The following is a 27,003-nucleotide window of genomic DNA, read 5'->3' on the forward strand; positions in this document are numbered from 1 at the left end:
TTAACCCTTTCTCTTTTCAAAGAGTGGGAAAAATAGGGTTAATATTTTTGGCTTTTCTTTTCTGAACATAGATGCCCAAGTCTGTTATATTTCCAACAATACAATACCAATAAATAAGATTTATTAATCTTAAATAATAAAATATGAAAAGGCTCTTCTCTGGTTAATTTGAGTTTCCTCTTAGAGTCTGTTCAGTCTTATTATTAAAATACCCCAAACATCCTCAAGTACACGGAATCAAGTTGAAAATTTAAAAATAAAAACTGGAAAAAAAGGAAAACATTTTGCTTAAGACCAGTACCACTCAGAATTTCTTGCTCTCCTATTAAATACCCATAATGGGACCTTAAAAATGAAATCAGTGTGAACTTATTAGCATTTCAAAATATTAACCTGTCCTATCATCTTGAAATAAATTGATAAAATGGGATTAAAGAGTAAGCTTAAATTTAACCTGTTCACTATGAGAATTACAGAAAACTTTCATAACTCAAGTGAGAAAGTACATTTCACTTAGAGTTTGGAAATATTAAAGTGCTAGGTTTTACTATAAAGCATTGACGGGAATGTAGACATTTCCCCATATATACTAAGATGAGGTATTTACATAGTCTTTGGATAATGTAATTACATACTACATGATTTTCTTACTGAAGAGTTATAAGAAAATAATAAAAAACTAGGGTGGTAAAAATAAAATACATATAAGACTAGAGCCTTATGATACAGAGGACTAAGACAATATATCATCTCTTTAGGCATTTTTCAAGAACATAAAAGTGAACTTTGACCTATATCAGGCACCAGCTATCAATTTTCAGGCTACACTTTTCTACCATACCAGCTATGTCATCTACAGTAAGCCTGGAAATACTTAATACGATCAAAGCTGTTCCCCCGCCCCCCCCCCCATGTAGAACAAAGAGAAATGTTGTAATAGCTCTTGAAATAAAATCTAAACTTAATTTGAGTTATAGTCTCTCTGCTTCAGGGATCCTGCATAACTAATTTTACTAACCTCACACAAACTATCTTCAAACAGACTATTTTACTTAGAATTGGACATAAAAGAAAAATATTTTCACATTTGAAAGACAATTGGCTAGGAAATTATATAAAGATCAAGTAATTTCACTTATATTGCCTATCAAAGTCTACCTCTCCCATTCTCCAAAGCTCTGTTTACATTGGCAGTGTGAACACATACTTTTTAATGAGTTTAAGGATATTTTGGCTTGATTATCATCTATGAAGAAAGCTTACCCAAAAGTTAAGACCCAAATGCTGGAGGCCTTACTAAAGCAGTCAGAGAACTAAAAAGTGCTTTCACTAGTTCTCACGCACCCTGGTTAGAGCCATATGCTACTTTAAAACATCTTCAAGTGGTAAAAAGGGAAGGGACAAACATATCTGATTTTACACCTATTTTAGGAAAACGTGGTTAAATTTTCTTTATAACTTCAAACATTAACATTAAAAATGGCTCCACTCCTGATTAAAAAAAAAATCACTAAAGTCACATATATATTTAATAAGACAGCTGAGGGAAAAATTTCTTTTAGAAAGATTGAAGAAGAAAATATTGAATTCCTGACATAAACTCAAAATTGTTATTTGTTAGTATAACATTTTATAATGTTTATCAAGTATCTTACAAAGATAATGCCTATCGAATCTTCCAGAGAAGTTCACTTTCTTTTTAGAATTTATAAAATCTTCTGCCTTAAAGATATTTTTCAGAAACACACTAAATAATCAACACCAAGCAACTAATTTAAAGAACAGAAAATTCTTACTTAGCAACACAGAAAGGTATTATTTTAAAACATTTAACCATGTGCTATAAATCGACCAGAAATACATTCTTTGGAAAATGTATAAATGCATTCTTTGAAAAATAGTGATTTATTTTATGAATCTGTACAGGGTCAAAATTCTAGTTTGATTGGAAACAGATGGTATCCCAGTAAAGTCAGGCTCTGGACCTGAAACTCCAAACAGGAAATACGGCCCTCACTAGCTGACTGCTTCCCTAATCATTCCCAGAGCTTCATACTTGTTATTTTTATGAATATCCAAGATGACTTTCATCTTTCCCTTCTATCTACAAAGCATCAAATAATCCTCTCTTCTTTCTATATGCATATATATGGGTGTGTATTTTACATATAGATTGTATGTTTACAATATAAGAAAACAGTAAAACAAATGTACTTTCAACCTCGCTGCTAGTAAAGAGATCAGGCATTAAAAATAATAGCTCACAAATTCAAGTTTATTTTCCATACTCTTTTAAAAACGAAAGCCAGTAACTTTTGAGTAACTGTGTCAAAGACACAACTTTACTGACACTACTTACAAAGAAATACACAATCTAGATATATTGCAGAAAATGATAAAACCTCACAATATTTTAGTAAAAAGCAATTAATCTACATTACTTTCCACGAAATAAGCCAGTTAGAAGCTATATGAACAAAGAGAAAAAGACTTACCGTTTTCCCATTGTAGTAATACATCAAAGAATTGCTGCCCATTCCAGGGACAGGATAAGCACAATACATGCTGATTTTGAAAATGTTACTGTTTGCAGCTAATGCACACAGCTTCTCTCCAAGACATACATCCACACAGCCAAACCGAGTTAAGTCTTCAGCACTATGCATCCACACATGGATCTACTCAAAAGGAACTTATGCAAAATAGGACTGAACCAACTCACAGAGCAGAGAGGGAGAGTTTATGCTGTAAGTAACCTCTTTCAATTTCTATCAAGTCCTTGCAATGGTGGAGGATACCAATGAGACAAATTTTGGGGGTATTTAAAAAAATAGAAGTCACAGATGCTAAATAACGAAAAGAGATATAGTGTCCTAGAGATAAATATCCCAAGGAATTATTAATTTTGTCATATATATGCTATCTCTCTCTCTCTCTCTCAAAGAAAGGCAAACTGACCGATCTGTTGAACTGTTTTTAGTTTTAATTACATAGAGTTTCTGTAGGCAGGGAAACCTAGCTTGCTACACACCTCTAGCAACATTACCATCTGGTGTGGGCTAAAGTTGCCTCCAACTTTGATAAACACATGATCAAGCAATCAGGAATTGGAAACACTGAATCATGTGTAACAAGAAGGATCCAGACAGTTAAGCCCTGCACAAAATCACTTCCTGGAGAAAGCCGACCAGTCAAGTAAGTACCTCTTACCTAGCTAGAACCATGATTTTTTTTTAACTTATAAAAATCATGAAAAGATTTGAAAGGAACACACTTCATGAGAAAGTGCAGTTCAAAAATTAAAAAAATTATCTTGAAAATAAATGACATTTTAAAAACAGAAATATTTAATAATAGAAATTTTCAGTCAAACTCCTTAAATTCCTCATTCACAAGGCCAATAAAAAGTACATAATGGGCTGTACTCTTCTAGAACATCTAATATGTATTAAGCAATTCAGTAATTACATGGAAATAATAAGCAAGGTTTTCTTTTCCCTTATATGAAAGGATGGTGTGTATAACAGACAAAATATGCACTCTAGCTGATAAACTAAAAAAGGTTTCTTAGAAGTTTTTCCCTTCCTCTAAGTTTATTGTTGTTCTTAAGGAATACTTTAAATATTCATATTTTTATGTTAATGCTCAAACTGCTCAAAAAGGAAAAGTAATCAGTGTGAGAATAAATGTCTTAGATTTTCAAAACTTAGAAGTCAAGAGGTTTTAGATATTCTCTGCAAATACATGTTTCTCACACACAAATACATTTTGTTATTTAAAAAATTTTCAATTTGTCTTTTGGTGTAGATTCTAACCCAGAAAAACAAAATAGCAACTTTTCTCTCATTTCCCCTCATCAAAACCTCTTTGTACCACCTCTTCTCCTGCGCCTTGTAGGTTCTACCAGAACTGTGTTAACCAAAGCAGAGCTCACAAGCTGCAAAAGCAGCACATTACTTTTTTTAAGGCAACTTTCCTGAAGCAGAACTCCTCTAAGAAATATTCTAGGAATATTCAATAAAGGATCCAAAAAATCCCCCATTCTTATGAAACATATTGATCAAATTATAGTAATAAAACGAAATCAGACAATATGGCCAGCTAACTTCACAATGTTTTAAAAGCTGATGGTATCGGAATAACAATAAAACCTCCCCACACTCTCCAGATATAGAAAAAGGCTCAGCAGCAGCTGCAAAAGAACATCACTGTACAGAAGACTATTAAAATGCCAGGCTGCAGAGTGGTCTGTAACTTCCTCCCTCCTGAGAGACCACAAAGACCCATTTCAATCCTTAGAGAACTGTATAAAAAGCTTTGATTTACAATTGACAATGCCATGCCTTAAAACCATTCAAGTAAATTTTAGTTGTTCAGTGACATAGTCTTTCTTGGACAGAACAGCTACTCTTAAAACAAAAAACAAAAAACGGAAAATCAACCATCTAAAATAAAATTTCCTTTTTCTCTTAATGATTAGAAATAAAAAACTTACTTCTGAATAGAAATTGAGGAAGAATGGAGGGAAAAGGGGAGGCACAAAGCACTGACAAAACTTCAACATTTTCCAGCCTGAGAAAACTTTTACACACTGGTTAAAAAAAAAATCCACCTACTATAGTTAGGCTCATTTCTCTGGACTTGTTGTCTGATAAAATAAACAGCAAAATGTAAATCCAACTGTAATCTTGACTATTAAGGCACAATGAAAGTTTCAGTATTTCATCATCAGTTCTTTATTTTAGAGGCAACTATACGATATTCTAAAAAGGAATAAATAAATATTCAAGTAAAAAAGAAGTTCAGAGTAAAGCCAGACAGTATAACCATTTACTGTTCTAAAGCAGTTTTTTAAGCAACTGTGTAAGATTTGCTGTTAAACCTGAAACCTGAACATGAAACATAATAGTTTCCAGAGTTGAGTAATTAATTAAAAGCTTTACTTCCACTTTTAAATCCTCCTCTCAAAAACAGATACAAAATGCATGTGTGTATTTAAGCCCCTCTCCCCCACACATAACACATTCACTTAGTATATACTGCTGCCTAAATTGAGAGTGGATATAGAAACCTAGAGAGATCTACATATATATATTAAACTCATTCCTCAAAAACAGTAAATCATCAAGAAAACTGGTGGTAACCTAAATAAAATGTTCCCATATTCTACTTGTATGCTATGGTAGAGTCTTTTAAGTTTGTTTCTCCAAAATATCATCTTTTTGAGGGCTGCCTTACCCAAAAGAAACTAAAACTGGTGAATATAGACAGTCATTTTCTTTATCACAATTACAAATTATCTTCTATGAGAGTCTTTTTTCTCTTCCTCAAAATTTTTTTTAAAAACATCTAGTTTAATCTATGTAACAGCTGCAGCACAATTTTTTTCTTAAGGAGAATCGTATTACAGGAAAAAAAAATGCATATAGATGGATCAAGTGCTGCTCAGTCAACGCAGTTGTTTAATCTTTGCCTTCTCTTTTAAAGGAACATGTCAAGGGTTAATCCTGTGACTCAGTCTGACAAAACGAGTCAGCTGGAGTCAGGGCCACTTTTTAAACCTGATTTCAGACAGACATGCAGTCCACATAGGAGCTCTGAACCATCATGTACTTTTTATCTGAACTGTTTCCATCCACAATTCTACAAAATCACTTATGTGTTGGTGTAAGAGTGTGTGATCTGACTCAATATTCACGCTACCCAGTCCAACAATCAAAAAAATCAAGTTTTATAGCAAGATGGGCATCACTGTACACATTAATAAAAATGTCAGAGAACCCTGAAAAAAATATGACTAGGAGCCACACATCTTTTATTAGCAAACTGATGATTCCTGGTTTGAGGATTATCACATTTCACTGATTTTCAATATGCTTCCCCCACTTTAATGGTTCAGGATGTGATGTTTATTGCCATCCCAACTGTCAAACACAGACGTAACCTAGATAAGAAAAAGCTATAATGTGCTTTGCCAAAGCAATTGACTGCTTTACTGAAGATTTAGGAGACGTTTTCAAAAAATCTCCTAGGTAGGGACTTTCTAGAACTTCGGTCTAAATTCCAGGCCCCCATGTAAAAATTTCCTTCTTCCTTCTTAATTTTCTGTTGACTAGGAAATAGCTCTTCCTGGAGAGCTATGCAAAATTTCTTGGGATTATCTATGCAGTATTTTAATCTGTTTCATTGCTCTTTTTTATTCCTGATGTTTAGATCACTACAACTCTCATATCTGTTTTCTAAACTATCCTTAAGGAGGATTGTTTTGAGTGACTTAAATTCTAAAAAGTTTTCAAAAGAAAGTTTTAATTTAATTGAATTACACTCTTGAATTAATTAATAAAGGCTCATTAGTGGTTAATTTTATTGTACATTTTTCTAAAACAAGCAGGCAACATTCCAGTGTTCCAAAAGGCCAGAAGATCTGGCTGGAAAAGTAAATCTAAAACTCACTCATAGGATTCCTCATGAAAAATTTCAACATTATTTCTAAGTGAATCAATTCCTGGAAAACAAGACTTTCAGAGTGATAAATGAAGCCAAACACAGTTCACATGTGAATAATTCCACAAATTAACTCTGTATTTTCCTAAAGCATGAAACTCAGTAAATAACTAATAAATTATTGGCTGCAAAGGAGGTGAGGATGAGGATAGGTTTAAGAGGATAATAAGTGAGAGAATCTACAAGTGGACAGATTCAAAGAAAAAGACTGTTCCCCAATGCCTCCTCTTCCTTATTTCGCTTGCAGGGAGATGACTTGCGAGTGAATGCTGTCTCCTAAATGTGCACTGTTTTAGTTAGCCTGGCTAACTAAATCAGACACCAAAATTCCAGGTTTCATATCTGATCATTATACTGCAATTTTTCTAGTATGTGCTGCTTTGTAATTAAAAGTCATTCCAAAGTGTTCAGGAAGTTGGTCTTCTGGTCTTTTTCTAATAGCCTCACAATTTAGAAAATTTACTTTTGCAAAAAAGAAAACCAAAATATAAAACTCTAGTGAAATAATGCATCTCTCTCAAACTAACCACTTATATTCAATGCCTGTTATTTAAAGATAATAACGTTGTTGACCTAAAATCATATAGTGCATCCTGTAATTCAACAATATCACTCTCATCTTGCTGACACCAATCAATCAAAAGGCTTCCAAATTCTGTCTTTTCACTGTATGAAAATATTAAAAATCAAAGACCTGATTTTGTGAGTTTTACTCAGGTGATACTCTGAAAAAACTGTTCCAATTATGGTTTAATTGTGAGTACTTGAATCTTCACCAAAACAATAATCAGAGTTATAGTGGATGATATTATAGATTGGTCTGAGCACTGGTACACAATATATTTGGTTATTGGCTGGAAATGAGGAGCATCAATACACACATAAACAGACACTTCTCAGAGCACATGCTAACATTCACAATTCATATCATTTATCTCAGACATAGAACATCAGATTTTTTATTGTCTTTACAAAAATCTCAAGCCTAACTTGAGTTTTAGAAATGCTTAACAAAATAGAAAACATCTACTTGTACAGCCAGTGGAAACAATCAGCTATAGAAATTGAAATTACAGGGCAAAAGAACACTTAATTCCCCTATAGACAACCATATGACTATAAAGAGGATGTGTAAAAATAGCCATACCTTCTGGAGGAGAAAGCAAATAAATCTCTTTCTGAGGTAAATAAATAGTACCCCTCTGACATCAACACAAACAGAACTGACAGATCATACAAAGCTTCTAAAAGGCAATCATTAGACACTCCTTCAAACGAGATAGAACTATAATTACCGAGAACATGTAAAACCTAAAGCAAACTGCATGTTTCTTTAGATCATAAACTCTCTATGACAAAGAAGTTTTCCTTGGAATAATTGAAGCGGATGGGTCCCCCTCCCTAGTAATTCCTGCATCTCTTGGCTGTCCATTTCTTTTCCCCTATGAATTGCAGTTTGTCACTTCCCATTTACTACTTGAAACAACATGGTAAAAGAATCACTAACTTATGTTGCAACTTGATAATTTTCCTGCAGATGGCTCTATAATCACAGGACTGCCTAATGGGGTGTGTGTGTGTGTGTGTGTGTGTGTGTGTGTGAGTAAAAAAAAAAAAAAAAAAGATGAGGAGGACACCCAGGTTTTTAAATTCCTCAATAAACGGGCACTTCTGAAGAGCTTTCAAGACTGGGACAAAGCTTTGCACTATTGACTTATTAGGCAACCTAATGACAAAACAAAACTGTAAGCAAACAAAGCTATTATTTTAAATCATGTGTAGAAGGTAAACAATTTGGTCTTGGGTTGAGTTAGCTCTGCCTTAAGGAAAGTGCCACTAGTTTTTCTGTTTCTTCTTCTGACCTGTGCAATTTTTTTCTTCTGAGTTGGAAAGCACCAGATCTTTTCAATTTATGAGAAATGGAACAGCACCAAGATATTCTAGTCTAAATTTATTTTTAAAAAGACCAGAAGTAACATCTGCATTTTACTCCGAGTCATTTCAAGAATCTCTAATCCAAAGCTCTAAATAACTTATACATTAAGTTATTTCTGGCCCCCAATCTATCTTTTGTTTCAGTAAAAATTCTTGCCAGTTGTGGTAATTTTTAATACTTCATACCTTTACTTAATTAAATATTGAGAGTCTACCAAATCATCTTGCCTCATATTTGTAATGATCAAGTAACAAAGTAGAGTTAATTTTAGCTACAGTCACAGGAAGAAATGCAGATCCTGAATTTATGAAAAGATCTATTTTAAAAAAGAATGGTTTCTTACTACTAAATTCTGGTGGCCACTCTCAACAAAAGCCAAATAATACTTCCTTTTGAAAACACATCTGAGAAGGGTATAACAAACAGGAGAGGAGATGGGAGATGGTGTCAGCTCAACATAGAACAAAGAAAAATAAAACTAAAGTTTGACTAATGTTTAGTATGCTTCACTGGTAAAGGCAACAGGCCACTCCAACAAGTATCCTTTACCAGACCGAGTGGGAAAGAGATGCAAAACTTGGAAAGAAGAAATCTGTTAAGGTACTTGTTCTATGGATCTACATGACAAGTATATAGTATAGGGCAGAAGTATTCTCCCTACCAGTCATTAGTACTCATGTGAAACGGGCTGCTCAGGCTCCAGACACTGTGGAGTCATACCATATGATAAAAAAGAGCACTGGACTGGGAGTCAGAATATGGGGATCCAGATTTTAGCTCTGCTTCTTAGGAGGTATGAGAGCTTAGGCTAGGTCCCTGAATTTCCCTGAGCGTAAGTTTCCATTTCTGCAAAATGCGGGCATTAAACTAGGCCAAAGATTTCCTAGTCATTTCACCAGTAATAAAACCTTTTATTACCTACTCCACCCCAAAACACTGAATTCCTATTTTGAAAGATTTTTGTCTCCCAAACTCTTTTTTGAGTTATAATGAATATTTTTCCCTGTTTAAAAAACAAAGCCATGCAACTTCCATTCAGAACTTCTGGTTAAAAGAGAAATGAAGCATTGCCATGCTGAGCTTAAGTAAAAGAAATCTGATGTTTTAGATAGCATGGATAACTTTATTTCAGTAAACTATACAACTTATTAGATTTTCTGAAATATTTTACATCTTGTCATATTACTATTTTTGAAGACCCAGGGCTATGACTTACTGGCATTAATGATACCCAGTGTTCACACCAATCTTAAATGGTATTTTTACAATCATATTTGCAAGTGGCATAATTAAAAGTCTAAAGCCTCACATGAAATGAAAGGTTGATCTAAAAGGGAATCCAAAAACATAATTACAACTTCTCAGTTGTAAGCTAAGAGACCAACTGCTTTGTATTCTAATAACATTCATGCTAGCAAATGAAGTATTTTTATAAGGGGTTAGTTATATATTTCCATTGCCTAATAACATTTTTATTTAAAACTAACATCTTTTTAAAAGCTATGTAGTGTCTAGAACAAAATGGTAAAAAAAAAAAAAAAAAAGAAAAGGATTGACATCTTACCAATAGTAACAACTCTTACCTAACTTGATCACTGTTCAACTAGCTCAATAACAATTTTGGTCTCTCAGTAATGTGCAATTTGATCTACAAGTCAGACATTTTATGTTTAATATAGCAGCATCTGGAAAATAAAAGATTTTTGGCCATGCCCTTCAAACGAACATATAAGCCTCTACAGAGATGGCTTTCTTATAATTTTAGCAAGGAACAAAGCATTAAGGAGTCAATAGGGAGCCCATCTTAAGTAAGCAGGCTGTGGCTCCTACACTATTCTGTAATAAAGAAGCCGGGCCTGTGATTTGCTTCTTTGTGCCTTTTGGCTGGAGAAATTTAGTGGATCAGTAAAAGAGACTGTTACGTGGATTATAAAGAAAGGTGACTGGAACGAATATGTAGGTTGGAAAGTTTACAGGGTACAATAGGACAGTAAAGGGTGAAAAGCAGGTAGCAATACCACAGTACCTTTACAGGTGTGTGATCTTGAGGACATCTGTTTGCCCTAACATTGGTTATTTCAGAACTGAAATAACTGATGCCTAAGAAAGGTTTAAACTGTGTAAATATCATATGAATATAAGGACACAATTATCAAATGCTAAGACCTCACAAGGAAAACCAAATGGAAGTCTTCCTTTTTCTAACCTATCTAACTGAGGGAAAGACTATGCCTATGTAAATGGGAAGAATATCTGTGATCTTTGCCACTGAAAAGATTTTCACTTTTCTGATGAAAAATCGGACATTTTTTTTTTCCTCCCTGAAAAACTTTTACAAAGTTTAAGTAAGTTAAATAATATAGATGATTAAAATATACCTGTAGGTCTCCTTGAAGGACATATTAATTTCAGATTACCCAGTATGTTCTTTATATCTTCTCTGAGTCAACTGAGCATGGGCCAGGAAGAAACAGCTATGGCTGTATTGCTCATCATTTGAGTTTGTTCATTTATTCAACAAATATTCACTGAGCATCTATTATGCACCTATGTGCTGCAGATAAAGCAACAAACAGTATAAAATCCCTGCCTTATCAATTTTCTCCTGGGTGAGAAAGATAAAGAATAAACAAATTACACTACATCAGATGGTAACAAGTATTATAGAGCAAAATACAGCAGGGAAGGAGAGAGGGTATGATGGGGGCTTGTTGCCATTTTTTATATGATACATCACAAAAGATCCCAGTGATAAAGTGCTTTGTGATCAAAGAGAAAAGTATGTGAGAAAACTAGCGATGTGGGTACTAAGGGAGGTGTGCTCTGGCAGAAAGAAAAGTAAATGCAATGGCCTCGAAGCAGAGGAGTGTTGATATTTTTAAGGAATAGTAAAGAGGGCAGCATGGCTAGAGGGGTCAATAAGTGGAAGACGAAGTCTGGGAGGTAGCAGTAGACAGATGAGAAGGGTCTTGAAAGCCATTTTAAGCACTCTTGTTTTACAGTGATAAGAGATGCTATTGGAGGATTTGGAGCAGAAGAATGGTATCATCTGACTTAGATTTTAAAAGGATCTTCCTGGTTTTTAAAAAAAATGACTGAAGGAAAACTGGGAGACCAGTTGGGAGAATGTTGCCATAAGTTCAGGAAAAAGATAAAGGTGGCTTGGATAACAATGCTAGCAGCAGATGGTGACAAATGGTCAAACTCTTGAAGATAATTTTAGTGTGGGAAGATAACCACTGTTTCACTTTTCTATCAATGAAACCGTAACTTTTTTTTCCATTAGGGAAAGTTTCCTGTATTCTGGTTTTCCATACTCCTCTGTCACATGAGGATCATGATCCTGTATTGTTAACTAGGTCAACCCTAGCACACTATAGAGTAATGGCTGAATTATCCGTAACTTGCCTGTTTAGCAAATTTACTCCTATTGTGTATAACGAAAAGTTAATTGCATAATTTAGGGGAAAAATAGGACAAATAATTCAGTTTCTTATACAAAGAATGCAAATTAACATATTTTTGATGATTTGAACAGCCCCAGCCTGAGCAGAAGGAAGTTGAAAAGTACAGCTCGGAGGAGGAAGTCATTAACAGATGATGTTCCCTATTGTAGATAACATAAAATAATAGCTTCACAGTATTTATCTTTATCCTTTTAATTGAATTCAAAAGGCATTTCCTGGATACTCCATTATGTGCCCAAAGGGCAACAATTACTTAACAGAAAAAAATTTAAAAGTTACTTCTTTCCAAAGGTCAAAGTTTTCTCTTGACTAAAAGCATCTTGAAGACAGGGTACAAGGTCCATGCTGTATTCATACTTAAAATCCTTCAAGCCTAAAAGAATTCTACATTCACAATAGCACTTAATATATATTTACTGACTTGAATAGAATGAATTCATATTTCTCTCACTGGAGATCTACTAAATGGAGCCCACCATAATAGTAAAGACTTTCTAATTCTCACTCACATTACTGGTTTTTGCAATTTATAAACATAACTTGATTTCAAATAATGTCAAGTTTTATTACTTATTTACTAAGTATTATTTCTTGTTAATACTAGCTGTCATGGAGCTAGAAAAAGGAACTAAATAAGAACCCTAAATATTCAATTAAATTTATATAGATTAAAATTGAAAAAGTGAATTCTCTAGTCATGGGATAGAAGATTCTCAAGTCTTGTATGAAGCTTTTATGTTTAGAGAGAAACATGTCACGTTCCAACAGAATCTGTTTCACAATCATACTTGGGTTGGGACTGATTCTCAAGCAGCTAAAAACCACCTTTTAGCTTTGAGTTCTAAGAGAAAGTTGGACCAGGATAAAAGATGGTGATTGGGTACATATATGTAAGTTTAGGTAAAAAATTATAGTAGGGCTGTTTATGTCACAGTCAAATTATTTAAATACTTTAAGCTCAATTGTTTCAAATAAACATTTACTAATAATATATCTACTTATGGGCTTACTTTTGATGTCATAAAGTATCCTGCATATTACGACCTAAAATAACATTTAAATCCTAGAAAAATTATGACGCCATAGCACCCACTTTATACATTGAGGCTCTCCCACTATCCTAGTCAGGTACATTTTAGAAGGCAAATAATGGTCCTGGAAAGTTTCTGTCAATACAATAAACTCTGGCCCAGTGTCCAGAGCCTTAAGGAAATGATGAAGGAACTAATGTATATCAGGTAATGGATCCAAAAAAACTCCCAGGGAACACGCCTAAAAAGTATTTAATTCTATTTCTCTTTGGGTTTGCTTTTCATAGTAACATTTATGAAGACGGTAAGACTGTATCCACTTTAGGCATATACTTGTATTCTTTAAGTCTAATGCTGCAATTGGTAAATTATGGCTGTGGGCCAATTGTGGCCCACCACCTGATTTTACAAATAAAGCTTTATTGGAACACTGCCATGCCCATTCATTTATATATCATCTGTGGCTGCTTTCATGCTCCAATAGCAGAGTTGAGTAGTTGTAACAGAGATCATCTGGCCCACAAAGTTGAACGTATTTACTACATAACCCTTTACACAAAAAGTTTGCCGACTCCTGGTCTAGCACACTGAAGAAGAGCAGAAATATAGGCTATAACAAAGAGATAAGAAGGTTCTATCAAATTTTCCAGAAATATAATTTCTAGAAATTTCTGAAAACTAATAAAATGTTGGCATATTATAGATATACTGGGTTATGTATTAAAATAATTGCAGATAATGAAAATACAAAAACTTTGAATGGCTAACACTTTAAAATTTAAAATCTATTCAATGAATATAAACACAAGAGAAATTGGAAACTATCCTGGGACTAGCAGTGTTTTTAAAATGATTAAAACTCTAATCATAAACTTATCCATATAGCATATATTACCGTCTTTGAAATTAGATATACTACAAGCACAATAAATGACTTCGCAAAGTAAAATCATTACTGGTTAAACAAAGAGAGTATCAGTGATAGCAAATTTCCTGTCAGCAAATTACTTAGGATGTAATAGTCTTCCCTAACTTAGAATGAAATCCAGAGCCCCAAACACCTCAGTGATAAAATTTGGAATTTCTTAATTTATTCCTTCTTTCCTATACTTGAAAAAATAATCCTTGGTTGTATTAGAAAAAAAGAAAACAAAAAAACTTCATGGTTCTCTTGATGCTGAACATCCAGATAGTGGGTTTAAACTCTAAAAGCATTTACAGAATTCAATCACATATCCTTTAAAAAACATGCAAGCTACACAAACACATTGGGTCTTATCCAACATCAGAGATCTGAAACACAAGCAGCTGAAGAGTTCAAATAAACCTTAAAAGTCAGCTCTGAAATTCAGCCATATTCTTTCTTCTTTAAAAAGAAATAGTCAGAAAATAACAAATATCACTGCGGTTGTACAACCACATCAGTACAAATAATTGGATACATAGGACTTACTCACTGGTTACTTTTCCTTCTGTTTTTTGACTTGAACTCAGATCAAAGACATTACTGGCTCATCACAAAAATGAACATCTTAGAACTATGAATTAAAAGCCTATTATCTATACTGATACAATCCTCACACTGTTCTGAACAGCACTTACTGTCAGCATAAACAGTGGCTACTTCTTCTTATTAATGTATGAAGAAAATCTTTTATTCAATAACCAAACTGAATATAAGTTTGGAATGGATTATAGAACCATTCCCTTTATATACTAAGATTTTTCTGCTCGTCTGACCTAAAGGTCAGAGAAAGTATCAGCCACTTTGGAAATTTTATATCATGGTAACCTTCAAATAGAGAGAGCTTATCTAACAGCCAGAAATAAGAAACTCTTAAGTACCTAACAGTTGTTCTGTGCCCTCTATGCTTGTCTGCCGAACGAGCTAAGCAAACACCTATTCCAACTCATGTTCAAGAACTGGAGGGTGCACTCACAAAGTTCAGCTGAAGCTGGTGCTGCATGTAAAATACTGTTTTTCCAGAATCACTAGGATGCTTGCTAGTCTTAAAGGCATCGCATAATTGTCTATGAACTGTTATCTCAGCTTCCTAGTGACTTCTATAGGACACTCCCTTTGAGAGTATTCTACTTGCTGGTCATGTCGTTATTTTTGTATATAAACTGGAGGTAACAGTTTCTCTATAGTTTTAACCCTTGACCTTTTTCTCACTAGTTTAGATATCCAATAATCTTTTAAATGGTAGTTTTCCAAGTTAATCCTTTCTACCAGCCCCAGAAAGTTGTATTTGTCTTCTTTTTCCTATTTAAAAAAATCCTGTTTAGCCACCCTCAGGATTTAATATTCTCACTTTTTCTATTTAATATTCTTACTAATTCTCTTTAGTATGTACTACAAGAAAATACTAGGTCACTGGGCATGGTTTAGCTGTCTTTGTGGTTTGGGAACACCTCAGGATATCTCCAATCACCTCAAGGGCTGCCCCTAAAATTTCAAATTTATTACTGAAAATGACTCAAAATTCACATTAATTAAAAGAAAGCCATTACCAACAAAATAAAATCCTGTAAAAATTTTGGGAAAAAGGAATGCATCATTTTCTAAACTATAGTCAATTACGAATCTAAAGGCTACAGAACTCGGTACTTGTCTGCAGCAAAGCAAGAAAAGGTGGAGTCTAAGCTGCTTTGATTCATCTCAGAAACAATAAAGCGCCTTATGGGGGGAAGAGTTAGAAAAAATATTTTTTCTTGATGGCTGGGGTGGTAAAATATACTTTGAGAGTTTAGATAAAAAGCAAAGACATTATCTGATTAAACGGTAATAGCTTTTGTGGGAAAATATACACACTCAAAAACAGAGGACAAAAGACAGCATGACATTTGATTAAGAAACAAATAGATTATGTCAACAGACTATGTATGGGACTGCAAACTAGTTATATTCAAAATGAATAAGACATGCCATTTTGATGTAGAGTCAAAAGTTGATGTTCAAAAGATGTTTTCAAATGCTATTGAATAAGAACATAACTTTAGGAATTTGAAACGCTTTAGAGAGCCACAAAGATGTTCAAACAATGATTTAAAAAAAGCATAGACTCCTGATGGTTCAGAAAACAAAATTAGTATGAATTCTAGGGACAGAATTTTCCTCCTTTTATAGATTCCTTTTCTGAAAATGAATGCTTTCTAAACAACAACAGCAGCTACAACTTACCCCTCACTCACTATGTGCCAGGCATATACATTACATATGCAAGTCTAGGTAACATAATAGTTTTTTTTCTTTTACTATAATATTTATCCGTCCTTATGTTTTCAAACTTTGCTTTTCAACAAAAATTTGGTAAGAATGAAATGCTAAAGTTTCTTTAAATTTCAAGCTGTAGAGATAGGAACTAGAAAAATAAACATTTACTTAGTGTCTACTATATGCCAGGCACGTATAATACCCTCACACTTAACACTTGAGATAAGCATTATTATCTCCTTTTACAAATAGACACTTAGCTTTCAGAGAACTTCAAAGGAATTCTCCAAGGTAATAAAATAAAAAGCAGCTGAGGCCAGATACAACCCATCATCTCCTTGACTGGGAAGTCTGTGCTTTTCTACATCATCCTTTCAGATGGTGGCATCTTGGCTCTATGTGCGATCTTGGGCAAGTTACTTAGTATCTCTGAGTCTCAATTTCTCATTTGTAACAAGAGGATATTAGTTACCTTATAGATTTGTGTGGCAAAGATTAAAGATTAAGATGATACAGATAATGGTTAACATAGATCCTCATATATCTAAGTTCTGTACCTCTAACAGAGTGACACTGAGGCTGTAAAGGATGCCAACAAATATACTGCAAATGTTTCAGTTTTTTCCACAAACTACTAGGAAAAAAACACGACTGCCCCAATCCTTACCCAGTGCTTCACAATTTCCTTAAATGTCTTATCTTAGTAAAAATCTGATACAGATGAAAAACAGCTGGGGTACATGCAAAGAACAAAGACTAGAGGTGGTGGTTAGGGAAGGGGAGGGGAGGTTCAAGAACCCTAAAAAGGAAGGAAAAGAGGGCCAGTCCAGTGGCATAGTGGTTAAATTCACGTGCTCTGCTTTCAGTGGCCTGGGGTTTGCAGGTTTGGATCTCACGCATGGACCTAGCACTGCTTGTAAAGCAACGCTGTGGTGGCAGCCCACATAAAATAGAGGAAGATTGGCACAGATGTTAGCTGAAGGCCAATCTTCCTCACACACACACAAAAAAGAGGGAAAAGACCCTACAAAGTCAAAGTACCACCCACGCCTTTGGAAAGACTCCCAGATACCCTTAACAATTACAAATGCCTCCTATTGTCTACTGGTCAGGGGATTTTAGGCCCTTATCCAGGGTAGACTGCTATGACAGCTTATCCCTTTTCATATCTGGACTGGTCTGATGTGTTCCCCAATCCTCCCCTAGAGTGGGAGAGTGGGTCTACTATAGCAAAAGTACAAAGGTTATATTTGGTATAGAATCTAGTAATGCTGTACTTCTAGTTGAGGCCTGAGCACACGTTTATTTCGTCACGTCTATGCCTGTTACCTCTCTGGTCCGTTCTCCCTCTTCTCTAATAGATGAATTCCTACTCATTTTTCTAGAAACAGCTCAGATGTCAACGCCTGAGGCCATCAGTACTTTCCAAGGCAGAGTTAGTTCTACCTACCCCATGTTTCCAGAGCACTTGGTATACATCTTTACTTGCCTTACTGCAATGTAATTAATTCATTGAATGCTTGTGTCTCAGATGGTAAGTTCCTTGAAGGCAATGATAGTGTGTGTATGTTTGAATTCTCCATGTCCAAGCATCATTCTACAGTTGTTGCTACAAAAGTCCACTTTGTTCAATATTTCAACCTGTCTATAGAGAAGCAAGTGGAAAATTTAATGTACTTAAGAACAACATTTCTTCATTAGTAGGAAGAAAACCATGACCACTACACTTTTTGGTTACGTATTGAGCATGACTGTTTTAACACCCAAAATACTTAGCATTTTGGACCTAAAAGGAAGTTTGGATTTTCCACTCTGAATTTCCTAAGGATTAACTGAGGTGTTCAGGGACAAACAACCAATTAATAACTGAGCCAGCAGATTTGAGCAGACCATTCTCTTAACCTTACTGACCATAGTGCTTTAATTATGTCGACAGACCCTCATTGGATCTTCATCCAGAAAGAAGTTACCCTTCAGTTGCTCTGCAGAGAGGAATAGAGGAGCTGAGGTTTGTACTTATGATACCTAAATATGTATCATGGCTCATAAAAAGAAAAGGCCTCTAATCAATGCTCTATGGTCAAATCATGTAGATTACCAATGCTTTGCATGTTAAGTAAGCCCGACTTTTGTTTTTTGTAGCAGTATGAGCAGTATAATATGAACCTAGCTCTTTGTTTCTTTAGTAAAGGTAGCACCTATTTTACAGATAATTAAAGATAGACTGGATAACAGCAAAGTTTGAAATCTGTGATGTTACCGTGAAATTTCTAGTTTGATTTGGGAAGTATGATATTCAAATAACCATGAAATAAAACATAAATAGTCCATTTTCATTTTTATACCCATTTTTTAAATAATTCACATTGTTAAAGGCCTGTAAATTACATACGTTTCAGTAAAAGCATTCCAATAGAAAACCATAATTTTAAATTCTCATTTTTTTTTAAGACACTGAAAAGATAAATAGTGTAACCAAGTATTTTCAGAAGTTTATTATTTTGGTATTAGTTATCAAAGTATCTGTTTTTAAAGTTTTTTAAAAAAATTTTTAAAAACTTGATATTTCAACATAGCATTTAATCTAAAATATATTCAATTAATTAAAATGCATTTATTATTTATATATCCTTAATAACATTCAATATGTTTAAGTACTAGTTTCAGCATAGTTTCAGAGTAGTACAATCATGCTTGATGCTGATGTTAAATATAGAATTGAACATACTGAATTCTCTTCTATTCTGTATAAATATCTAATAAATTTCAAATAAGGTAGCTAGCAATACAATATATAAGTAGGCTCAGCTTGTGAAATTTTCTAAAGATTCTCAAAGAAATCAAAGTTTTGTGAGAATTCAGTGGCTTTCCCCTTCCTACGGCTCGTCCAGGACACCTGAGACAATATACCCTTGGAGTCTTAGAGTATCACCTTGGAATAACTCCAAGGGTGAATGCTATTATGACTAGGATTGTAAGGAACACTGGTGACCTCCAGTGCCTATTCTCTTTGCAGGCTGTTCTCTCCATTTTGCCTTTTGTTTTAAAAACGAAAGAACTATGAAACTCTGAAAATATATTGTTCTCAAAATTAATGTCAGGCTAAGAAGAAATGAGATAAATTTTTCATTTACTAGTCTGTTTTTTTCACCTGTGTGGTTCTACTAAATATTAATATGTAATTTAACTTTTATTACTCTCACAGAATTATAGCAATAAATTACAAGAAAATTGCACGGTTATATGTTTTAGCAGTCCTGTCAGTTTTAAATGTGATTTCTGTTAATCTAGCAGAAATCATCTGTTATACCGTTGAACCACCTACCCCAGCACAGCACACAACTGTTAAAATGTAAATTGCCCAACTATTTTTAGCTGCTGCTGAAAAAAAATTCCTGTCTTCGGGAATAATGATTTGAGGCATTGTGTTCATTTTGTTTATCAAGCAGCTATTCAGCCTCTAGTGGGCCCAAGTGCTTATGTAAGCAAAAGCGTTTAAGAATGCCTGCAGCTGCAATCCAACCTTCCAGGTAGGCTGCAGGTTCAGAGCACAGCTGCCCTAGGCTGCATAAAACTCAGATCCATCTGGAACTGAGTTTCAAAGAGGATTTCAAATTCGAGTTTTCATGTATCACAGGGAAGAGAAAGCAGGGGAAGAACACAGGACAGAAGGAAGGCAAATAATCAAAAAGATGATATCTCTACTTCAGCCTTAATAAAAAATAAAAAGCACAGATGCATGCTGCTCCTTCTAGATTACTACTTGCCAAGCTGGATATTCCATTCAGTGTATACTTCGATGAGCTGTGACTCATCCAGCAGCACCTGCGCCCATGTGTTAAGTACTGCCAAATAAAAGCCCAACATCCATTTACACAACAAAGAGATGTACCCTATAAGGCATGGGGCTTCAATCCAAAAGCCCCACTCCCCACTTGTTCTAAGCAAAGGGAAAGGAAAAAAATCTTCCCTCCTCACAACAGGGATTTTTAAACTGTAGGTGGATTTATGATGTAGGTTCATTTACAAATACTTTTACTTTTTAAAAGAGTAAAGTATATTTAATAGCACAAACACTCCTACAGCATTAGATTATCATGGCCATTAACGATTGTTCACCAAACCTTTCCAACCTCCTTCATGAAAGCTCTTTATTCTCAAAGGATACATTTTTGAGCAAAGAGGGATCAACAAACTAGTTGCTTGAAAGCTTTCCTGATGCTAGGCTGAAGTTAGGAAAGGCTTAATGAAGGCTTTAAAATCCACAAGGGCTTCACAATGAACATCTGACTTGGTGATTTATGCATATTAATAACCTCAGTCCTACTGAGGCAAGCTGAGCTGAACATGTCCTCCGAATCTTAATGTCTTTAGCTCCACTGGGATTATTACAAATGTAAATTTCTAAGATTCTCAGCTATTAATCTCTGTCTGTCCTCCTGTTCAGCAACATAATGACTAATTAAACATCAAAAGACCTGTACAGGAGATCTTCTTTGACAGCTACCGGCCTAGTCCTCTTCCCAAGAGGGGAATTCAAATGACAGGGACATGGAGCAAGAGCATATGAGTAATCTACAAATCATTGTAGAGAAATCTAAAACCCTAACATTAAATGCAGATTTATCTCAATCAATGATTCTGTTTAGCAGTGAACAGTTACTGTGTGAAGTGTGCCAACTGACACCAACTGAGTATAACCTTATAGCCAGCAAATACCGAATACCTGAAATCAGTTTGTTTACCATGAAGTCAAAAAAAATGGCTACTTACAGAAGAAGGCAAACCAGGAGGCACCTTTCTGACTTTCTTTGCTTGCAAAGGATCTGCACATGGAAAACAGTATATTTCATCAGCATTTATATTAAAAAGATCAGACTTCAAATGAACAGGAAACAATTTTTCCTCTCAGTGCTTTTCTTGTTTTCCAATACTTAGGAGGAAGCAAGGAATATAAGGATGGGGGCTTCATTCTTTCTAACCGGTTTCAGGGTAAAACATGCTCTCCTAATGAAGCGATATATTCTGAAATACATATCCCATAAGTTTAGGAAGAAGACAGAAAACAAAGTAAAACAAGAAAGAAGATAAACCAATAAGCGTGTGTGAGGAAAGCATGTGTGAACATGTCTCAAGTAGCTAATACGTGGCAGACTCCATGCTAGGCATTTTACATCATTTATCTCAGTTTCATTTGTAGAGGGGCATTTGGTGCAACAGGTAATTTTAATAATATGACTCAACAGAGACACAAATTTAGTGTCCATATCACATCGAGAATTAGGTTTAAAAGCATATTAAACAGACTAAAAGTTAATGCTATGCTACATCTTATGTTAAAAATTTGAAAAAAAATTTAATAAATGAAAAATTAAGGTTATAATGTCAGATATGCTACATAAACTATTAAATATGGGGCACTGTCATATGCAATATCATCCAGTATTCTGCAAGAACATTTACTTTAATAATGTGTGGTTAAAATTGCAACTTTAGTACCATTTATTGTACAATTTATCCTTGGATGTTTATATTTATTTCCCAAAATAACTAAAGTATATTTCTTTCTAAAGCATAAATTATTAATACAAATGAGAACATGAGTATTTTCATATGTCTACTCAGCTTCACTTGTTATTTTAATTTTACTTATCTGTAAAATTTAAAAATTTTAAATTTGTCTATTGTAAAAAAGGTAATAAGTGCAGCTTTCCAATCTTACACAAATAACGGATCAAATTCAGGATTTTTCACAGGGATTCACTATTAAGAAGAAAACACATAAGAAGGCAATATAAAGTACAATATTTTTGAAAACTATAAAAATGAGAATCAAACAAGCATTGTATTTTCCTGTGTCATAAATGATAGAACACAATAAGACATGCACTTGTTTAAGAATGAACGAAATCCTTTCAATTGGGGCTGGGAATCTTTACAGTGAATATCCCAGGAGGCTACAAAGCTAAGAAAACAATTTATAAGTAGGCATGTGGAAAAATTTTATACAATAAAAAGAGAAAAAAACATTCACTAGCATCTAAGTCCCTACCCCAAGAGGCAGCCTATATTTCCTTAAAAGAGCCAAAGATAAGCAACATCTGGCACACTCTATATTTACAAAACTTACAGGCAAAATTTTTGTTCTTTGTGAGGCTTTTCTAGAACCCAACTCTACACAATTAATACAGCATTCCTTGAGCCAAAGCCACACTGTATACCAAGAAAGTCAAGTGAACTGCTCCTTATCAGTTTGGAGCTCACCATTCTATTTTGGGTAATTACTAGTAGAAGATGTTGCTATTTAGTTTAGGGCAATTTTTCCCTGTCATATGAATAGAAGTTTTTCTTTTATATTTTTATCTGATCATTAGCTACCCTTATACAATTACATACATGATGTCAGATTTAAAATAAGGAATTTTGGGATTAACAGTTCACTTTTAGGGGGTTGCAAAATTTAACAATTAAGAGAGTAAGCTGGCTGGATTCAAATTTTAGCTCAATTATATAGTAGTTGTGTGAGCTTGGGTAAGTTACTTAACCTCTTTGAGCTTCAGTTACCTAAGATACAAAAATGGGATAACACTTCCTGGAATTATTGTAATAAAGATAATGTATGAAAGGTGCTCAGGGGAGTACCTAACAGAGAGTGACACCTAATAAATTTTAGCCGTTATTATTAGGTGTATATTAAAATCTGTGGCAAAATGATTATAAATTGGATAGATACTGATTTGCAGAATATTGATTTCCTAGAGTATCAAAATAACTTGACAAGATGCTGAGGTTGCCTTTCAACTCTGAGATTTCATGAATAAGTGTAATGCCCAGAAAGAGTGACTAAGACTGAGAAACAGCAATGAGGAATGGATTAATAATCCACTAAATGGTATTCATACAGGGGATGAGTGGACCTCCCTGGGTACCAAGCCTCAGTTAAGTTTCTTAGCTTCCTGGGTCTTGGTTCCCCATTTGTAAGATGAGGTCAATATTACGACCTCATAAGAGTCTGTGTAAAGATGTAGTATTTATAGCACAGTACCTGGCATGGAGGAGACAATCAACAGTATCTATCATTATCACAACCAAAAAGAAAATGAAGACGATATAAGCTTTAATTTCTAGAAAACTTAAGTTTTTATGAAATTCATCCTCCCTTTCCTAGTTATTTCAATAGCTCATTTTCTCCCTAAACTTTTAGTAATAGTATTGGTCTATATTAGTGCTTTTTGTCACACTATGTGCTCACGTAGCATACTAACAGGACATTTTTCTAGAGTGACACTGACACATCTAGACTCAAATGAATACTCCTACCCTAACTCATTTGGTGAGAAACAAAAGTGGAGATGGAAAAAAGACCCTTCACAACTTATCATTTCTTTTTTTTCTTCTTTTTTTTGTTGAGGAAGATTAGCCCTGAGCTAACATCTGCTGCCAATCTTCCTCTTTTTGCTGAGGAAGACTGGCCCTGAGCTCACATCCGTGCCCATCTTCCTCTACTTTATATGTGGGACACCTGCCACAGCATGGCTTGCCAAGCAGTGCTATATCCACACCCGGGATCCAAACTGGCGAACCCTGGGCCACTGAAGCGGAACATGCGCACTTAACCACTGTGCCACTGGGCTGGCTCCTATCATTTCTTAAATAACAAAAAGTATACTGGTCTAAACCCTCTGGGGTCACTCTAACAGTACATATACTAAATCACTCATAATACCGAGAGGTGGGCACATCTAATCAGAGCTCTCTGTACCGAACATAACAATCCATCATTGTGCCCTTTTATACGCTCAAGCATACTCTAGACCCAGAGACTATGAATATTTCACCAAAATACTGGCTTGACAGAAGGTAGATATCTAAATTGGAGGCAGTCAACAAAGATTTGTGGAATAAATAACTGACATATTTTCTGTTGGTGGACTATATTTACTTTAGAAGCTGGCCCATCCTTAACATAAACGTGATTTGCAACTTCAATTTTCTTGTATAAAGGATTCTTTGGTAGGAATCACCAAAAAATCCCCACATTTAAACACTGATTGGATAAGGTGTCAGTACACCTGAGGCTTGCTATAAGCAGCAACACAAAACAGATTGGCCTGGGTAGGCTATGAATAAGACATAAAAGAAGGAAGCTAAAAAGAATGAGGGTTGAATGCTTAATATGTACTGAGTTTCCTTTGGTGTTGGTGATGTTTTGGAACTAGACAGAGATAATGATTGCATAGCACTGTGGATGTACTAAATGTCACTGAACTGTACACTTTAATATGGTTAATTTTACGTTATGTTAATTTTACCTCAATCTTTTAAAAAAGCTGGGAGTAAAAACAATTAATATGCAAAGAACATTGGACTTGGAGTCAGAAAATCTTAAATTTTGTCCTGGGTAAACCACCTTCTAATGATATGAACGTGTTCTCTTTTGAGCCTCAGTTTTATGTTGAATCTAGTATTACATCTACTGACTAGCACAACTGTTGTACCGATGAGAGGAGAATGTATATAAAACTACTCTGTAAACTGTTCAGCATTTATATCAATTTTAGCGAAAAATAAGGTGTTAATATTAGCACATGACATTTTTATTATGAGAGTAAAAACTAGTCCCATTTTTTAAGTCCCATTTTTCACTTAGTTCCTCTAATATTGATGATCAAACAAGAGTATTAAATTGATTGTTTACTGAATATCTAATAGATATATATTATGCAAATAAGCCCCAATATGAACATGATACCCAAGAAACCAAATTTCTTCTAATTAAAAGTGCAGCCAGCAGTAAAGAATAAGGGGGGGGAAAGGAACCATGTGTAGGATGGGATTTGTTGTGTGATGCACTTACCAAGTGCTGCAGAATCATGGAGTGGTCTTCTCCTGGAACTTGTGGCAGAGAATGAGTAGTATGGTGTCCCCGGTTTTCCTGAAGAAGACAGCTGAGCTGGGCTTCCAAGCCCTAGATCTTGTCTCAGGAGACTAGACTATAAAACAAGGCCAATGAAACAAGTTATTGTCCCACTGATACCAACCCAAACCTGAAAATGTCATCACTTCTGAATTATATATAGTACCTTCAACAATGCCTTGAATTTAGAAGCATTCAATAAGTTGTATTTGAGTTCTATTAAACCATTGGTTTAAGCCCATATTTTCTCTTTTTCCCCATTCTCATGTTACCTGCTTTCTAGTAATTATGTAGATCCATACAATCTTAGGGTTGAAAGACACTTTAGTTACCACGTGGTTCCATCGTTTAATCATTAAGAATATTTTTGAAAAACATCCACCCAGTCTTTGCTGGAATGCTTTCATGACCATACAAGGCAGTCAGCTCTGTTCTTTTGCCTTTTCCTGTTTCTTTTTGATTAGCTCTCATTGTTTGAAGAGTGCCAATATTTTTAAGACTAGCCATTCCTGTTTTCTTCAATTGTATCTTACGACATGGGCTTGAATGTCTTCCTCATCATCCTTTATACAGAACTCTAGATTTATTTTCAGTTTGTCAAAGTCTCTTGGAAAATGGAATTGAGGACAATGCCCCAGATGTGGCCTGCTTAGTGCAGAGCAGTTTTTAACACTAGATTTAAACAACCCATTTGTGTTAGCTTATACTGAGAGGTTAAGAGTGATCATACCCTATTACTCTTTATTGCATATGTTGCTATTAAGTCATGTCCCTCCAATGGTTTCTTTTTCCAGTTCGTGTTTTTTTGACCCAAGTATGAGACTTTTCTTGGATAAAATTCATTTTGTTATATTTGATTCATAATAATCATCCATTCCTATCTTTTTAAGATTCTGAGTCTGTCAACCAATGCGTTTACTAGCATTTCTAGTATGTGGGCATAAAAAATGTGATTTAAAAAAATGAAACATCAGGACAAGGCTGAGGAGAAAGCCCTAAGGAATGCTACAGTGACATCATGAGACTTTGTCAAGTGCTTCAGTGAAATCCAGCAGCTCTGACCTACTAACCTAATGACTCAATCATAAAGCAGATGAAGCTGACTTGGCAGATTTTGGTTCCAAGCTTTCTAGTAGCTGACAGAAAAAGAAGACTTCCACTTGAAAGGATGTTGGACACACGTGAGAGGATGCTCTCAAGTGAAAAGAACTGTGTTCCTTCTGATAAACTTTTAATTTAATACTTCATATTTAATACCGCTTACTGCCTTCACCATACTCTTAGTCACTGTCCTTTCAGCCACTGAGTATCATAAAGGTACTGAGACACAAACCTCAGCTCTGGTCATAAAGAATCAGTAGCACTTTGTAATAGTAGTCATAGTAACCCAGTCCCTGACTGCATTCTAATAATTAAGAAAAACTCTCATTGCAGTTTATCATATCACTTAATGATTTTAAATAATTTTTATATTTCAGCTTAAAAAATTGAGCTGTAATTTACATAACATAAAATTAACAATTTTAAAGTTTCTAATCAGACATTTAGTACATTCATAATGTGCAACCATCACCATCTAGTTCCAGAACACTTTTATCACTCCAAACAGAAACTCCATAACATTAAATACTCACTTCCATTCCTCCCCTCTGCTAGGTCCTGGCAACCACTAACCTGCTCCTATCTCTATGGATTTACCTATTCTGAATATTTCATATAAATGAAATCATGCAATATGCGAACGTCTTGCTTCTTTCACTTAGCATGTTTTCAGAGTTCATTCAGGTTGTAGCATGAATCAGTACTTCATTCCTTTTTAGGGCTGAATAATATTCCACTGTATGGCTACACTACAATTTGTTTATTTATTCATCCATTGATGAGACATTTCAGTTGTTTCCAGTTTTAGACTATTGTGAATAGTGTTGCTA

General features: G+C 34.6%; 1 protein-coding gene across 20 annotated transcripts in view; it reads right to left on the bottom strand.

Moving 5' to 3' along the window:
- TCF12 (transcription factor 12) overlaps positions 1-27,003 on the bottom strand; it is a 348,736-nt gene that overhangs the window by 55,043 nt on the left and 266,690 nt on the right. For 17 of the 20 annotated variants that reach the window (XM_070579213.1, XM_070579180.1, XM_070579162.1 and 14 more), the window contains 2 exons: positions 25,013-25,148; positions 20,929-20,981 (listed from right to left, as the gene is read on the bottom strand). In XM_070579213.1, coding sequence (XP_070435314.1) covers positions 20,929-20,981; positions 25,013-25,148 — 189 coding nt within the window. Of the gene's footprint in view, positions 1-2,495; positions 3,057-20,928; positions 20,982-25,012; positions 25,149-27,003 lie in introns of those variants that run through there. The other 3 variants (XM_008540688.2, XM_008540689.2, XM_008540686.2) reach the window with 3 other exon arrangements.

Source organism: Equus przewalskii, chromosome 1 (genome assembly GCF_037783145.1).
Source record: "Equus przewalskii isolate Varuska chromosome 1, EquPr2, whole genome shotgun sequence".
NCBI classification, from domain to species: domain Eukaryota; kingdom Metazoa; phylum Chordata; class Mammalia; order Perissodactyla; family Equidae; genus Equus; species Equus przewalskii.